At 46.6% G+C, this 17,455-nt stretch overlaps 1 protein-coding gene across 2 annotated transcripts; it reads right to left on the bottom strand.

The window, feature by feature from the left end:
• Positions 1-1,218: 1,218 nt before the first annotated feature.
• On the bottom strand, positions 1,219-16,354 carry LOC122392921 (myosuppressin-like). Of its 2 annotated transcripts, none has more exons than XM_043388283.1 (3): positions 16,154-16,354; positions 3,930-4,135; positions 1,219-2,118 (listed from the first exon to the last, which is right to left on the bottom strand). In XM_043388283.1, exons 2-3 carry the CDS (start codon positions 4,129-4,131, stop codon positions 2,030-2,032), a joined length of 291 nt encoding a protein of 96 aa, XP_043244218.1. In that variant the 5' UTR covers positions 4,132-4,135; positions 16,154-16,354; the 3' UTR covers positions 1,219-2,029. The 2 variants fall into 2 exon arrangements, with proteins under 2 accessions (XP_043244218.1, XP_043244219.1); XM_043388284.1 differs by lacking the exon at positions 16,154-16,354 and adding an exon at positions 9,401-9,612.
• Positions 16,355-17,455: the final 1,101 nt, after the last annotated feature.

Below are 17,455 nucleotides of genomic sequence, written 5' to 3'. Positions count from 1 at the left end.
TTCGCGATTAACACCCCGAAAACCCCATAGCAGCCACACTTTACGACTTTCTAACAAGTCCAGATTTTCCCGACTTTTTGGTCATTGACCTGACCTGCAAGATCAACCAATGACCTAGGACCTTAAAATTGGGTATCATCGGCTTCGTCTCGTGACGGGCAACACGCTTGTTTTTTTTCTCTCCGAGAAGCTCTAGCTCGATCAGGGGCCAAACGGCAAGGGGGGTCCAACCGACCCCCCCCCCCCATCCCTACACGTAAGAAGGTGACAAACGCCGCACACATGCGAGGGTTATGAATAGGGCTGGCGTCTAAGGCATATGCTGCGCTGATTTCTAATACCCTGGCCACATCACATATCCGCTGTCTGCATCACCCCTTTAGCCCCAAGACGCATGATAGCGTCTTCACTCGACCAAACGCGCTTCAAGTGATCACTGGTGAGGGAAAACCCACTTGTGGACTTCTTCTGAGAGACACACACAGATAAGGACCACATGTTCCTTCCGGTCAGCTTCTACAAACTATCAATATAGCCTTCAGCGAATCTGACGATCGACGTAGCGGATGTATTCGTGGCTCAAAAGCTCCCTGGTGGAAACGAACGCCCTCACTCGCCGTGGCCAAGTTCCCCGAAGTCCTTCCTTATGAATACCGTTGTCGTCATTGTTCTGTGAAGATTGCCTGTAATTTGCTGGGAAATTATGGCGAACGAGAGTCCAAAAATATATCAAGCTATTGCGCATTGCGATCATGCGTAGATAGTTACATAATTGCTCAATTTATTATAATGCGTTGTTGTTTCGGGCTACACTGAGGTAAAAATTGTTAAAAACCAAACAACTTAAACAGTTTTGTACCTCAGTATAGCATGGAACTAATGCGAATTACAATTATCTATCAGAGGAAGATTAAGAAATGACACTTCGTCAGTACCTGATTGCTAAATTTATTATTTGCCCTGCCTAATACATAATGCTTGTAAATTTGAACGTATCCAGCGTTGTTCATCTTTTACCGTGTACTAGTCCAACTTTTACCTCAACTCTGTTTTGCTCATTTATATATATTATATATATATATATATATATATATATATATATATATATATATATATATATATATATATATATATATATATATATATATATATATCTTCTTTTGTTTTTCAGCGTGTTCTGCTGATATCTGTTTTTGTGCGCAAGATAAAGCTGCATTGGGTTCAATACATGTATTTATGTATTCATCTACGACCAGCTTGCTACAATACCCTATAACCAAACAATATATTTAAGTAAAATAAATATTCACTGACATTCTCGTACTCAACAGTGGAACATTTTGGATAATATTGCACTGTTGAAGTGAGAAGCAACAATCATATTTGTACGGAGACATTTATGCGTAGACGGATATTCGGTAATCATTCGTGAGCGTTTTAGGACCATATGCCAGACTTAAAGATGCCCTTATGAAATTGCAGTTCCGCAGTTACAGAGACATTGTAGTCTAAATCGTGGTACGATCACACTCACTTATATATAATTTGTTTATGTATTCATTTAAATGGAAATAGAACGCTGAACCTTTGATAAAATCTTCATTTCAGCAGCATTTCTTAAACGGCATTATTGACAAATTCGGCTGCAAAAGTCTCCGATAGATGGAAATCTGGCTAGCCACCTCGACTGTGGCCTGCTGGCGTTTCCTGCAGTAATTTGATAACGTCCCCGCACTGCTCTCTCGGCCGAGCGCGGCAGCGTGTCTGGCGGGTGCAGAGGTGGCTGTGTAGCACTCTCTGTGCGCGTCCCCGGAGGCCGTTGGCCGTCAGTCAGGTGGTGCCGCCATCGTGTGACCCGTTCCGCCAGCCGCTGCGCCCGGCCCGCTGCAACTGTGTTGTTTGCCGTGCGCCACCGATTGCCGCACAAGTCACCGGGATAGCCGCGCTGCGTCGGAGCGCCGCGCCGCCGCGTCGCGTTCGATGGTGGCGCGTCGGCGGCGGGTGGCGCGAATCGACGGGGGTGGGGTTGTTACACGCCAGATCGGCCGAACCGCAGGAATACGTGGTCCATGTCCTGTCGCTTAGCGCCGTTGTCACTGAAGCCGATCTGTCCCTGCACTGAAATCAAAACAGACGGGACTCATGTCAGAGTGGGTGTGGAGGAGATGTGGAAATGTGGAGGACTTATTGGGAGGGATGTGGATTGTGGGGCTGAGTGCCTGATAAACGAGATAAACGAGATAACACGATACGCTCGCAAACGAAATACGGTCTAAAATTTAAAGACGTTACATACATTGTATTTTCAGAATAGAATATGGAATGTTATAGATATGCTTTGTTGGGCTGAACTGATCAAACTAGCTATGCAATTCGTGATTTCGTCACATTAATGAACTGTAGTAGAACTGGTGCGTTAGAGAAAGTTTCCTTCCAACAGACGCCCTCTAAGACTTATGGTAGGAAAAACTTCCGTTCTTTTCTCACGGCGATTTACTGAAGTGTCTGTCTTCACACGGCATTTAGATGCCACTTAATCCCAAGCTAACTCAAGGACTACTGTGAAAATCAGCTTATCTCACTTTAGAAAGCTTTCACCACGCCTTCAGTTCTTAAGTTATCTTTATTCCGAGTCAGATCGAAGCAAAACGAAATTAGTATGTCGGTTAATTCCGATCCAAACACTTATATCTAGCAACGAAGAGAAATATGAGATCACATTATTTGGTAATTGCTTGGTTCTTAAGCTTGCTAGAAGAAGCTGAATGCTATCGCCCTATGTTTATGTAGTCTTAACCCTCGCATGTGTAGGGGGGGGTCGGATGGACCCCCCCCCATGGTTTTTCGCGAATAACTCGCGTAAAAAGCGGCTGATCGCGACGAAACTTTCAGTACCCTCGCATTGATCAATTTTACACCTACCCTGAAAATTTCATGACCCTGACCCAAATGACCTTTGACCTGTGACCTCTTTTCCGAGACCATGTTTGGCCGGAATCGCGATTTCGCGTATGTCGGCTCGCACTAGCCGCGTGTTTGCAAGCTTTTCGTGGTTTCAAACGTTCAAACATGTGATTTGATGTTACTCCCGTGTGTGTCAAGGTCACCTGAAGGTCAGGTCAGGTCATTGACCTTTGGTGACCTCGGGTGACCTCGGGTCACTTTTTCGAGTTTTACATGTTTCTAGGCTAGTTTTTGGAGCTGAATTCGAATTTAGCAACCATTTGAACATTTACGAAGTAGTTTTGGTGACTTCGTAACATGTTACGAAGCTGTCAGAGGCGGTTGACCCGTACTACGAATACCCGTCACGACGCCTACTGGTTGACCTGACCTGACCTGACCCGACCTGGTCTAAATGCTTCAAGACATCATCTGTGATCAAAACTAACACGATATTCGTAATCAGCACCCCGAAAAACCCCTTAGCAGCCACACTTTACGACTTTCTAACAGGTCCCGATTTTCCCGACTTTGGGTCATTGACCTGACCTGGAAGGTCAACCAATGACCTAGGACCTTAAAATTGGATATCATCGGCTTCCTCTCGTCACGGGCAACACGCTCGTTTTTTCCGCGAAGCTCTAGCTCGATCAGGGGCCAAACGGCAAGGGGGGGGGGGTCCAACCGACCCCCCCCCTACACATTAGAAGCTGGCAAACGCCGCACACATGCGAGGGTTAATGTCTACCGCCTCAAAAAAGATGTGCTAACTTCTCTAGGGTGCGATAATCAGTGTCAGCATACCGACGCTAGTTCTTAGCCCAGACGCTCATTACGACTATTTTGGTGACGGTGCTAAAGCTAATGTGAAATGTCGGTGTCGGTGTCGGTGTCGGTGTCAGTTTCGGTGCCCGTTTCGTTTGTCTCCATTTCTGTTCTGTTAACGTGCCCCCTGCCTCACGTGCCCGCCGCGAGCGTCCACTCACACTCGTCCTCGAGGTAGTCCTCCATGGCCCGCTGAACCTCGCGCAGTGCCAGGATCTTGGTGCAAATGTTCTGTGTCCGCAGCGGCAGCTGGTCGAAAAACTCTGGTCGGCAGCCGTCGGCCGGCGCTGTGCTGGCAGGCGAGATCAACAGCAGGCAGCTGATGGCACACACCACCGCACTCACCATCGCTGGGAGCTGCATCGTCCTGAGAGAGAGAGAGGGAAGGGCAGGGCAGGTCAGGTCAGGTCAGGTCAGGTCAGGTCAGGTAAGGTTAGGTCAGATTAGGGTAAAATCAGGAGTTGTCAGTTTTACTCGAGTCGGGTCAGGCTGGGTTATGTCGGGTCTGACTAGCTCAGGTCAGGTCTGATCGGGTCAGGTCGGGTCGTTTCGGACATACTAGGTCAGATCAGTTCAGGTCAGATTAACACCCGAAGGATAAATTGGTAAGACCGGGAAAGGTCGAGTTAAAAAGGTCAGGCATACCGACAGATCACGGGTTAAAGGGACCCTCCCACCTTCAAAAAAGTTTATGAATTGGCATGAAAGTGATGTCGCTCGGTTTAGAAAGAGCGAAAACGAATATCTACCAAATTTCACCGAAAAATATTCACCGGTTTTCAAGATATTAGACTTTTACTTTTGTTTACTTTTTGGGATCTCCGCTGTTTCTAGCGACTTTATTTTAGAAGTGCGGCGTTTGCGGCAGATGTTGCGCGCAAACAGCATATACCACCGCGTGCTACAAAACGTTTTAGTCAAACATTTAAAAATCGTTAGATATCTGCGCTGACGTCACACATTCAGAGGGGTATTCCTAAGCATTAGCCCCTCTGAATCAAAATGCTGCAATTTTGAAATTCAATATTTCCGATTTAACCCGCGCCCCACTGGGGTCTGTGTATAACACGCCCTACTACTAAGCCCCCCCGCCCCCCCTCTGGGGTAAGGAGGGGGGGCTATTCATAGCCCCCCCTCCTAACTCCGAAACTACTGGGCCGATCGTCAAAATTCAAACGGCGTCTGATAGCTCCGGAAAAACTGTCGAGCGAAACCTAATTTCATTGACCTCGAGGTCACCGATGACGTCACAGGTCAGGTCAAAGTAAAAATTATTAGCACTTTGGCTTGTTCACATTTTGGGCTCTGGCCGCCGTCTTACAAGTCAGATCAGGCTCATTTTTGGTTTCCACACTCGTGAACAGATGCTCTAGATACCTTGCGGGTACCAAACTTGTACTTTGATTTTCAGGTCAGGGTCAGGTCATCACAGGTCACGAAAATATTATATCATGCGTCGGTCACGTGACACATGTTTTATGGTCCATTTAGGCCATAGATTTCGAATTTGATGTCTTTTATGTCATTCGAGGTCATTTTGAGTCGAATTTAGCTTAGGTCAGGTCACTTTCGGGTCAAAAAAGGTCAAATTTTGAAGTTGAAATTTTTCAACAAAAAAGGTGTCTATTGGATGCAGTTTGAGCTCAGGAACACGATGGTGCCATTTATATTGGTGTACGATGCCAAATACGTACTGAAAAATTGATTTGAAAAATTAATAATTGTGAATTTTTTGCAATAATGCGTATAACTTGGCCATTTTTGAAGATATTTAGCTAAAACTTGCTAGATTTAGTCATAATCATGCGTTCTGTCACATATATTCCGGTTTTTTTTCGAAAAGTCAAAAACTTTTTGAAAAAAAATATAAAAATATAAATTTTGAATATTATTATATAAAATTTTCGAAATTTTCAAAATTTTGAAAATCCGAGATAGCAGTTTGATAGCACGGTCAATTCTGAGTTCTTTCATGCAAAGAAATTGGATCTAGCTTAAAAACTGAGCTCTTGGGAGCGATTGCCGTGGTTCAATGTTTTGCGTCGAAATCGGACGAACATGACGTCACTCTGACGTCATTTTCCGGCCGACCTATGGTAGGTACGAAGTTCAAATTTTGACACAAGGTGTCAAATTGATGCAGCCGAAGGTACTGAAAGTTTGGCGTCGATCCGTCAAGCGGTTTGGAAGTTATTACAGAAAAACGGGAGAGGGGGCTATAAATAGCCCCCCCCCCCCAGTGGGGCGCGGGTTAAGGCATTTCTCGATGTTGTGAGTGCCGAAACCAGTAATTGTGAGCCAGGGACCCCATTTTGGCTATCTCAGCTCAAATCTAATGTTAAGGTGGGAGGGTCCCTTTAAGCGTTATACCGTAATAATCATCCAGCAGAAAAGGCGGATGGACGTGGTAGGCATAGGTTGGTCAAAGAGATGGTAATGATGGTTTAACGCGCTTCATATGCTTGAACTGTCCACTGCACATTTTAATGAATGTTCAATTACCTACCCAAAGCTACTTAACACACCCACAACGAACATTAACAAGTTCATACGGTAGAAGGATTAGGTAACACACCCGAATACTATATGCATAGTAATTTCTGAAAAATCGCTAACTTCAGATCTGACGCCCTACCTTTCTAAACTTTGTCTAGAGTGCTTTCAGCCGTTCCGGTAGGGATTCATGAGCTCTTAGAACGGCCCTTGATGTTGGTGGGCCCACGCGCCAGGGACTGATTGAGACGACTGAATCACTCCGTTCGTGGTATCGGTGCGGTCAGTTGCCTCGCCAGAGTGATCCACGATGGGGTCGAATGGAACAGTCGACGTCGTGCGGGCTTCCCCGAGGAAGGGCCGTATTTTTATATTTTCTTCAAAGGTATGGGCGGATTTCCGAGATAAGAACATAGGCTACGCACTACGTAGGTGCGCAGATCATGTCCCCCCTTGGGATGTTCCGAGCATTTGACATGGTGCATATCTTATCGATAAATTCAGTTCGGAACAGGATAGACTCAGATAGAATAGCTTATCGTAATCCAGATCACACTGAGCCCCTGGGCCCTGTAGCAGAAATACGTTAATCCCGTCAGATCTTTTAACTATGATTTAAATACGCGTTTGAATTCAAGAACAAAAGTGTGTCCACCATTTTCAATACTGGCGGAATCAATATCTCAGCTGTTTCCGGGAAGTGACAGGCATTCGATTAATCTTTGCCACATATCTCGGTCCAGAGTAACCATTCATCACTGATCGAAAGCTTGCTTTCAATTAAAAAAAAAAAACTACAACACGTGTTATGACGGAACGTTTACTTTTCAAGCGGGCTGGTAAAAAAGTGGATATTTTTTTAACCATTATTTTGTACTGTGTAGCCATAAAACCCTGAACTTCTCGCACTTAGTTTAAAAAGTTGCATATTCTTCGTTTATTTGCTTCGTTCATTTGTTCGTCTTTTCTGTATTGATGAATTATCAGCGCAGGAGCTAACAGCTCGGTAGCTACAAGCCCCGAAAAATTGGCGCTGATAGATGACACCGCCACTGCCAATCAAGAGTGACAGCCGCCTGCGGTGACCTATGACCAGGTGACCGGTGACCGGGCAGCACAATGCCCTCGGGCGGTGCCGCCCCGACCCGACCGGTCTAATGGACGCCTGTCCGGAGCCTGCTGCCGCTCTCGGTCGACCTATTGGCCGGCATTGTCAGACGACCTGACCCGGGCGGGGCCCCCGGTAAAGCCGACACAAAGCGCCGTGACTGGTGCGTCGTGTCGCCGGCTCGTCGGCCCGGTGCGCACAGCCATTAGCGTGGGTAAACGTCGAGGTGTCACCGGTGCCGCCCCCGCCCCCGCCACCGCCCCCGCCCCGGCGGCAGGTACAGCTCTGTTGAGCCGCCGCCGCTCGGGGAAGACGGATGGCCCGGCTCACCGGGGGGCCGTCGGTGGCGCCTTGCCGTCGGAGCTAACGGGTCGGACCGATCCACGCTCGGGCGGGGCGACGACGACCGCCGCTGACTGTCCGCCCGAGGGGATCCGTGCCCAATGGTGCGCAGAGACGCACCTGCTGCACAAGAAACGACGCAGAGACGCGCCTGCTGCACAGGAAACGACGCAGGTCGCAGAGACGCGCCTGTTGCATATGAGCCGGTCTGGCGACAGTGGCCTGGTGGTGGTCCCGTGCGACACGTCAGGAAAAGCATGTGCCACAGACGCAAAGTCTGATCAATTTCACCAATCGCGTGCTTTAGCTCAATGGGGGCTGATACAGTGCTTCTAAATTGTTAGTTTTTGCTTGGCTAGGTATTCGTTGTGGCCCCTTTTTCACTGCGTCGTTACGTCAAGTTCAGACACTGCGGTACGGTCTACCTACGCAAAGTGTACGGCGGCACACTCAGCACAGTCTACCCACACAGAGATGTATGGCGGCGCAGTCTACCCACGCAGAGGTTATGGCGGCGCAGTCTATCTCTGGAAAGACTTCGCTATTGTCTCACGTAATCCAGCAACAAAAATGATAACACCGTTATTACACCATTGCACAATGGGACCGGAGCGAAAATTAGCGCGACATCGGTTTTCTTCGTGTTTCGTGCCCGCTTTCACATGAAAGGGACGATAGAATCATACAAATAGTAGTCGTTGTACTTTCTAAGCAATTTCTGATAAATTTAAATAATCAATCATTAGTAATTTAATTAATTAATTAATTGGTTAATTAATAAGTTGACCTGCGCCGACCCCGACTCGGTTCGGTCACGTGATAAGATGGCAACACCTGTCAGGTCAGGTCATGGCGGCACCGGAGATTCCGATAAGCAAATAATGTAGCCACCAAAACCATAATGGGAATCTGATGGCCTACATGACTATATAACAAATTAAGTACGGGTCAGAAAAGTGTATCAGACACTCCCAAAGCAGGTACGGATATGTCCGGACAAAACTTAAATATAGTTGGCACTTGGCATCCTTGTACAACTCCTGAGGCTCTGTTACTCACAGCTTCCGGCCGGCTCGCGGTGACCGCGCACGGCCAGCGCCGGCGACCTGAAGTAAAAAAAGCCCCTCATTTTCGCTGTGGCAAGCTGAGACAGCTGGACTATACATTTTATGAAAGGCAATTGATTGGTAAACACCATAAAGATAAAAGAAGAGCGGGACCTAGCGGGACTTTTTATATCGGCATTCCAGAATATTTATAACAGCAAAATTAACTCACAATTTGAAAAGCATCTAAGAAAACTTAACATTTGAAGCGTATTTATATATTCCGCTAAAAGTTTTTCTTTCCATCGTGAAGCCCATGGTCTAAACTAGCAGGCTAGACCCCGAAAATATTGATAAAGCCGTCTAATATATATTTTTTTCTTGCCTACATTAGATGCTACTTTTCTCCGTACGAAAACGGGTCTACGATGCTTTTCACGGAACTTTGTGTTTGGGCTGATGTGGCGTGGACGCTGTACACTATGGACAAAAAATATTTGCAGATTCGTGGTCCATGGACATTTCTGAATTATATGACACAGTTTAACTAAATTTGGGAAAGGTCGGCAAATCCACCAATGTCGCGCTAATTCCGGCCGCGGTCCCATCGTACATTGGTTACGTGAGACAAGCTAGGACTGACCTATTTATTTGACGTGCTTGAGCTAGTTGATGTCTCTTGATGAAGTGAGGCGGGACACTCGCATTGTTTATTCAAAAAAGGACACTTAAATATTTCACCACTACGTTCATGCAATAAATGCATGTGTCATGACATGTGCCTAATCGGGCTAAACTTGACATGAAGGGCAACGCCAGAAAATTGCTATCACGAGCTATCATTGATAACTTTTTAAATATCGAGCAAAAATAAAGTAATAGATCGTCATTCACGGAAGTCTGTTGTCGAGCTGCAGACATTGCCCTGGGGGCAGGGATTGGTTACAGAGATATTCAACTGGCTCCTAAAGGTTGTGATTGGTTCTCTATTCACTGGATCATCTTAATTTGCACACAAAAAGCCAGCGTACATACTATTGCGGTTCTGGATTTTCGCTCGTCACATAATCATTACGAGCTCCCAGCCTTATATGTATATCAATGCCGTCTTCGTGCATTCAGTTATCATTGCATAATGTATTACAGTGTGGGTCCAATGATCTGCTTATAAAGTAATGGTAGCAGTATTCCACCAGTTTCCATACTATTCCGTATGGTGCAGCGTATGTCATGATTGAGCACGGAATGGGAGCATCTAAGAGATTTAATGGGAATAATAACTGAAATCCACTTTGATAATGGAGGAACTAACATGCTAAAAAATAATGAAAATGACCAAATAAAACTTATAAAATAACGAAACGCAAGGAAAATATAAACCGAATAATAGTCGATTACACTTACGTCGAATATATCGGTGATTTGACTGGCCGGATTTGATGATTGGATGGACTATCATGGCTCGGCTTACGCCCACGCCAGTCACTGGCTCCTCAATATTCCAGCATTGCCCTACCGACAACGTTGCATGTGCATTGCACATTGCACATTGCACACTCCACAGCGCACACTGATGCAACGCGCTTTGAGTGTAACGGCTTTACCGGTCTTTGAGCGGAGAGTGTTCGTAGGCAGGCGCACAACACTTCGGGTACCAAAATCCCCTTTTTCTACCGGGAGGAGCCTGTCACTCATAGCCTGACACCTGCATGCCTTGCTGTTAGAATAATACTCACGGATCCACCTGTTCCACGGGCCGGAGTGAATCATTCCAATCTGATAGGATCACACTGCTATTGAATGGCCCCCTGCTGTTCCCTCTCTTCTGCCGCTCGGAAAGTACTAAGGAGCACACCATGCGTTCCTGTCGGGCCTCGGGGTCGTGACCCTCCAATCCGGTCACCTTCGATCACACATGCCGACGTCTGCGTTCGGCACTGATAGCGACAGTTTGTCCAGTGAGGACACGCTGCCGTCCACCGACCAATTACCGTGCCGTGCCTGTGCTGTGTCGACGACCGCACGGCGAGCAGATGGGACTGTTTGTCCCAGCAGCGCCGACCGCACCTCCAACAGCAGGTATTGCTGCAGGTGGAACGGGCAAATAGTCCTCACAAACACGCGTTTACACTCAGACAGGCCACAAATATACACAATCACCGCGCACTGCAGTACGCAAATATACTCCTGCTGCCTGCATTGAGGCCTGCCGTGAGCCTGTTATATATGCACAACGGAAAACAGTCCTACAGGTAACCCAGGAATATTCACAGGCAAAGCTAACCTTATACCCCATCCCATTGTTGTTACTCAAGGCTCTTGTATTTTAGGATGGAGGTATTATTTCTGTTCTGAGCTATCATCTATGTATATAGTGCAACATTTCGCGGCGAAGATAAAAATCAACGGATGTCTTTAACCTAAACTTAATAGCATCTTCAGCACCTTCGGGAGAGCCTTTTGAATGTGCATTGTGCTATTTCTGCGCGGTCCTGTTCTCCATATGCAAAACATGCATGTACGGACTACGGAGGTAGTTATTCATAAATAAACATTACAAACATGCAAGTTCATGGTATTTAGGAGCGATCTTTACTTAGTTTGACCGAGGCCTACGCTCAATGCCTATATATGCTTTGATCATTGCAAAAATAAGCTTGAAACGAAATTTAAAGGACGACATTTATAAGTGTCCAATGTCCATGTTCCGATAAACGGATGCTATCTAGCTCGGCAGTCGTTCAGCACCAAGAAGAAAATAGGCGAAGCCATGGATCACCAAAGCTACTGGCGAGGTCAAGTATACAAGACCGTGTCAAGTTAAAGAGCAGCACGAACTTGGTGTGTGGGAACCGTCACTGGTGACGGTACTGAGGCAAGATATTGATTGGCTAAACCGTTAATATCCTTCATGCTCATTGCTCAACTCTTTGAAGCAGCCCTATTTTCTATATTTTACCATCATGCTGGGTGTAAGCCTTAAAGGGTCTCCCTCCACCATTCTGTCATTCTCTATATAGGTGCCCACCTACGTGGATTCGTTCTAATTTATTTTCAGTCTCAGCATTGTGTGTGACCCGAGTAGCCGTTCACAGCCCCATTCTCGACTTTCCGGACGCCTCGACCGGATCCTATGTAGTGGGAGAAGGTCGGTTGGCCTGTAGCGCAAACGAAGCCAGCCCGGTCCCGTGGCTCAGTTGCCGGCATTGTTCACATGCATTGTTCACATTGTTCACATGACAGGCGTCGGCGCGACTATCGTCAGCCCGTGATTAGTTGCCCTGTATGGACAGCCCGTAGAATAAACAGGGCGCGCGACGGCGGCAAATTTGGCCACCACGAGCACCAAATTGCCCAGGAACATGCTCTTAAACAGAAGGGTGTGTGACTTTGAGATGAATACGATCAGGCCGTGAATCATCCATTCGATGCGGGGCCATGATGGCTATTGGCAAGTTATGAACGTACTACCTTTGGTAATTGAGGTAGCAAGAATACATATTGAAATGACATTTACAAACATTCACTGTTTTCGAGTTTTTCAAATGGAAAACTAAAAATTGCATTATTTTTAAGCTATATTTCAACGATGCTTGGGAAGCATGCATTGTTGCTCTTAGGATCAATAACGACGAACCAGAAACTAAAGCATCCGAAATATGTTTGTATTTTTTATTAAGGCATATATGATAATAGCAACGTCACCTTTTCAACTATGGTAGGGTGAAGGTGTTATGTAGATTGTAGAATAGATGTCTTAAATTTAAGCAATTTTGCTTTGGAACTTAGGCATTTCATGCAGTAATATTGGAGACGTATCAAATTGAGAATCAATTTATAACCAGGTTTAAAAGCATCACATAAACTCAACTAACCAAATTATATTGGCACTCAGTAGAACGGGCGGATTCAAACTTATAATACGATTGTCTACTTCCGTATTTCACGTTGATTTTGATTTTACGAAGTGTGGGTGCAGGAGCCGATTTCCTGAAATCTTTCACGGCGAATCTCGCATGATTAGCCAGCGCAAGTTTGGCTGGGAGTGGTACCGACTAAGAACGTGGGTCACATGCGGATGGAAGGTTACAACGGGCAGATCGTAGATGCCCGTCAGGCGCACACTGAAATTACTTTACGAAGTTGTGTGCCACATGTCGCGGGAGATGTGCCAAATATAAAACATGCATTAAACAGGTGTTCAATAATTCTGCCTGTAGCATAAAGAGAGCTGACCCTAGAGTGAATACGTATGAGGTATGGCGTGACGTCATCCATCTCCGGTCTCCTACACAGTTAACTGGTGCGTTCAGAAGAGTGACGTTGCGCGTACTCCCACCACGGCTATCTTTGTCATGGTTGCCACCCTTCGACACTGAATCTGTGCCCTCTCCCATGCGGACCAGCTGTAACGGAGCTTTGTGAACTCCTATGGTAGCTAGAAATGCAGGGCAATGGTGAAATCGTTCACAATAGCCGTCTTCACGACGGATTACCTGGCGAGTGCACCAAACTTGACCAAATCTGCACCAAATCTCTTGTACAACTATCTCCATATAATTATCTTATTTATTTCAGTGTTTTAATCGAAAGTAGGTAATGTCTAATAATGTGAAATATCTGGTAGGTATATAGGAAACTGCATGCAGTGTGCAACCCAAACTGATAACTTCTAAGATACACAAGCCGTTTTCACGACGGGCTATCCGGCGAATGCACCTAATTTGACCAAGTCTGCACCTAATCTCTTTAGCAGCAAATTTCTTCATTTTATGAATTTATTTCAGTGTTTTGATCGATCATGGTCTCTGATAATATGACAAAGCAGGCATATAAGCAATTAGTGCAGCCCTAGCTGATAGCTACTAATAGACACACTGAACCTAATTTGACTCCAAATCTGCACCTAACCTGCACCAGATGTGCACTAAATGTGTACCTACCAGATGGCCGTCGTGAACACGGCTACAATGAACCTAATTTGGCCAAACCTGTACCTAATTTGACCAAATCTGCACCAACTCTGCACCTAATGTGCGCCAAATGTGTACCAGATAGCCGTCGTGGAAACGGTTTATAATGGCCATTAGTTCAAGTTAGTTTGATATGGGACGGCAAGGGGATATCATCTTCGAATCGTATCGGACTATTGGAATAGTAAAGTAGGTAGCCGTTGCGCAGGGGCGGAATCGGAAATTCATATATACAACTCAAATCACGCCGAATTTGAATGAGGTGCTGTAATTGTCAACATGTGCAGTACAATTTAATAAACTTCACAAGAGGCAAAGAACAAAACCATGGATAAATAATAATGCTCAAACTATCGACGCTATAAACCACCAAAGTTGGTGGGGTTTCTTCAATATACCTACTTCTTCTTCTTCAATATACTACTCTATAATACCTCAACAGTTTCTTCAATATACTTCAATGTGTAGGTATCCTCAGTCATTACAAAGTCAATACAGCCCTGTATCATCACTTTTGGTCTGTTTAGTACATACTTGGTGAGTTGTTGCTCGTCGCATTTATCCGTTCTAAGCCAAAGTTTCGCTGATATCATGGCCATGGAAGTTGGAACTCAGTAAGTGACGGTATTCAACTAACCGTAACAGCAGATATGGCCGAAAAGTGAACTTCATGCCTTCATTAGTAGCATGCAGATGCGGGTTCTTTACGACATTCCGACGTTGAGCTGTTGAATGCCGCTGGTTATACCGTTATGCTGCTCTTCAAATTTCATATATGCTGTCATCTGCATGATTTATGTGGCAAATATGTGAATCTGACGGAACTGAAAATACTGCTGGACAATATAGTATGAAATGTGGGCAATTTATGTCATGCATCGTCACCATAAAGTTCAATAATAAAACTCGCGTTACATTAATCACGTGTTCTGCTTTACAGTGCGCGGGAAATGGGTTGCACTGTTACACCTATATTACTCGTACATCCATGCCTATACTGCTAATGCTGTTGCAAAGTGATCAGCTCTGGTTGTGGTCTACGGCATGACATTGATACGGGTCTTATATCTTGTCCCAAGGGGCTAGACTAGCTCGATACGTTGTTTTAGCCTGACCATTTAAACCATTTAAAAGGAGAGAAGCAAACTGCTAATTCATGAATAAGGCCATGTGCTTTAATTAGCATTACAAAATGCGTGTCATTCCGTTACATTTAATTCAACTGTTGAAGGCTGCTTTGCGTTTCCGATTCGTATTCAGTCAGTCACTTAGGAGCAAGTATTCGGGCAAGACCCCGTTTCCGACCGCTGCCCTTCACCGAAATGTGAACGTACGACTGGGAGGCCCACTATCTGAACATATTGATGAGAAGAGACTGAAAATGGCGTGGGGGTGGACTGTTGAGATCCACACCTACGGTAAGGTGGTGGGTGGTTGGCAGGACAGACAGACGAGCTAACTGACCATACCAGAAAGTTCAGACGAATTTTGTGACCACCGGTCAGCGGTCAATGGTGATGGGAGTCGTGGAATTTAGTAGTCAGGCCAATGATGACTTGTGACAGGTTGGAAATGAGCGTCAGAGAGCGACCCTGAAGTAGGTATTCACTCACTCGCTATGGCCAGTCGTTGCAGAAATAACAAACGGTCAGTGGATTGGGCAGCGCAAGAGGGAGCCTGCTTCCGCGGTTAATGAAAAAGGATCAAATTCCGACAATACACGAAATAATGGATTCTTTTTTAGACCGGCGCTGATCCAAAATTCTTGATCTGCCGCTGAATTACGCGTAATTGCTTATTGCCGCTTCAGTTAAGATAAGCTGAACCTGACAATTGATATCAAAGGCGAGTGATTTATCGGTACGAATTGGTGTTAAGGGCAGTCTATATTGCGACCCAAGATGTAACGTACACTTGTTGTCGAAAAGTTGCGCGAACTGCATAAGTTAGAGTCTCAAGAGTGTAATTGATATATTCATAGCCGGACTCTGGTACGTGACACTAACCGACTTCATTTGGGCTGTAACGCAACTCCACGCATACCTGGCGCATACCAGTTCATCAGGAGCTAATAGAAAATGGTGAAGTGGTTTGCAGAAGGCTCCATCACCTTGCCGGCTATGCCAACTTAAGTACTCACCCGATCAAGCCGGTTGGGCGAGTAAATGACAGTGAATGATTGAAGTCATACGTCTGTGCTGATATGTCGTCTTCAGTCTTCATTTTTATGACCGAAGTCATATGCGTCTTATAATGTTAGAAGGATGGTATGTCAGGATGTCAATGATTGCAGTGTTTCGTATGACAAGTTTTTTCAACAGTTAATTGTCTGGTCACCTCGAGAAGTCGCCGTCTGTCTGTCGGCGGCGGCGCAACTGGGCTGCGGCGGTAACAACTGAAGAGCAGGCTGGCCGGTCGGTTACCTGTGACGGTGTGTGAGCAGTACGCAGCGCTGAGCCCGCGGGGTGCAGGACGCCGAGGACGGGCAGCAGCGGCCGGACGGACGGCGGTGGCAGCGGCGGCCGGTCGGGGGACGAACTGGCTACACTGGCCGGCGGCGACCCCGGGTCACTTGCCGCCGGCCGCGCCGACCGGCCGGCGCACAGCGGCCGCCCCCGCCCGGCGCACAGCCGCCGCCCCCACCCGGCCGACCGGGGACGTCACCGCCCTCAGGGTGCACCGACACACCGCGGCCACAGCGGGCTGATAGCAGGCGTCTGACAAACATTCGTTGCCAAACACAGCCACCCCCGACAGGACACCTTCTCAGAAAGGTACCCATACGCCCGTCACATCCCGGGCGATTATCTCTGAAATCACGAGCTTCCGCCGCCGCCACGCAAATCAGCGATGTGCTAGAAGTGATTAGTCGAGTGACAGTGACATGCCGGAGCACAGTCTGGCCTCTCTTCATCTCTGAAAACCAACGCGTACAGAGGATTCTGGTTAAAATGTCAACATGTATCATTTAACCCGCACCCCGCTGGAGGTCCTGCATCCTGGATTTCCACGCCCTGCTGGGGGGGAGGGTAAGTACCCCAATTCTAACTCAGCTCCTGGGCCACGTAGCGGCACGCCGTAGGCGGTGGTCGAAAGAGGGTAAAAAATAATGAAAAACTTCACTTCTTAGGTCAGGTCAAAGGTCAGGTTATCAGAGATCATCGAAAGTAAAATTTCGCCATTTTTCAGGTCAAACTTCGACTATTTTCGACGAACCGGCACATAGCTCAGGAACGGATAGAGCTACGGTGCCGGAGAAAGGCGCATTCGATAGGTCTTTTAACGGACTTTCTGTGTGATTCTTTCATATTTGACCTCAGGTCAACGGTGGTGATTATTGTTGGCAACTTTATCTCTAAACTCCTGAATTTTCGACAGCTGAATTTTACTGTTTCTCTCTCTCTCTCTCTCTCTCTCTCTCTCTCTCTCTCTCTCTCTCTCTCTCTCTCTCTCTCTCTCTCTCTCTCTCTCTCTCTCTCTCTCTCTCTCTCTCTCTCTCTCTCTCTCTCTCTCTCTCTCCCCCTCTCTCTCCCTCTCTCTTTCTCCCTCGACCAATCAACTCCCTTCCCATTGCGCTTTAATCGCCCCCTCATCAGCCCGCGCGCGCGCTGTCTGCGCTTGACGTAGTGCGGCACAGCCTACCTTCAGGCGCTCACTACTGCTGCCATCTAGCGAGTAAATTATCAGTGTCTTCACAATCGGTGCGCCTCCGTGTATTAGCATTA

This window comes from Amphibalanus amphitrite, unplaced genomic scaffold, assembly GCF_019059575.1.
Source record: "Amphibalanus amphitrite isolate SeventyFive unplaced genomic scaffold, NRLGWU_Aamphi_draft 000507F_arrow, whole genome shotgun sequence".
Taxonomy (NCBI): Eukaryota; Metazoa; Arthropoda; class Thecostraca; order Balanomorpha; family Balanidae; genus Amphibalanus; species Amphibalanus amphitrite.
The sequence above is the reverse complement of the archived record's forward strand: the minus strand, read 5'-3'. Positions and strand labels throughout refer to the sequence as shown.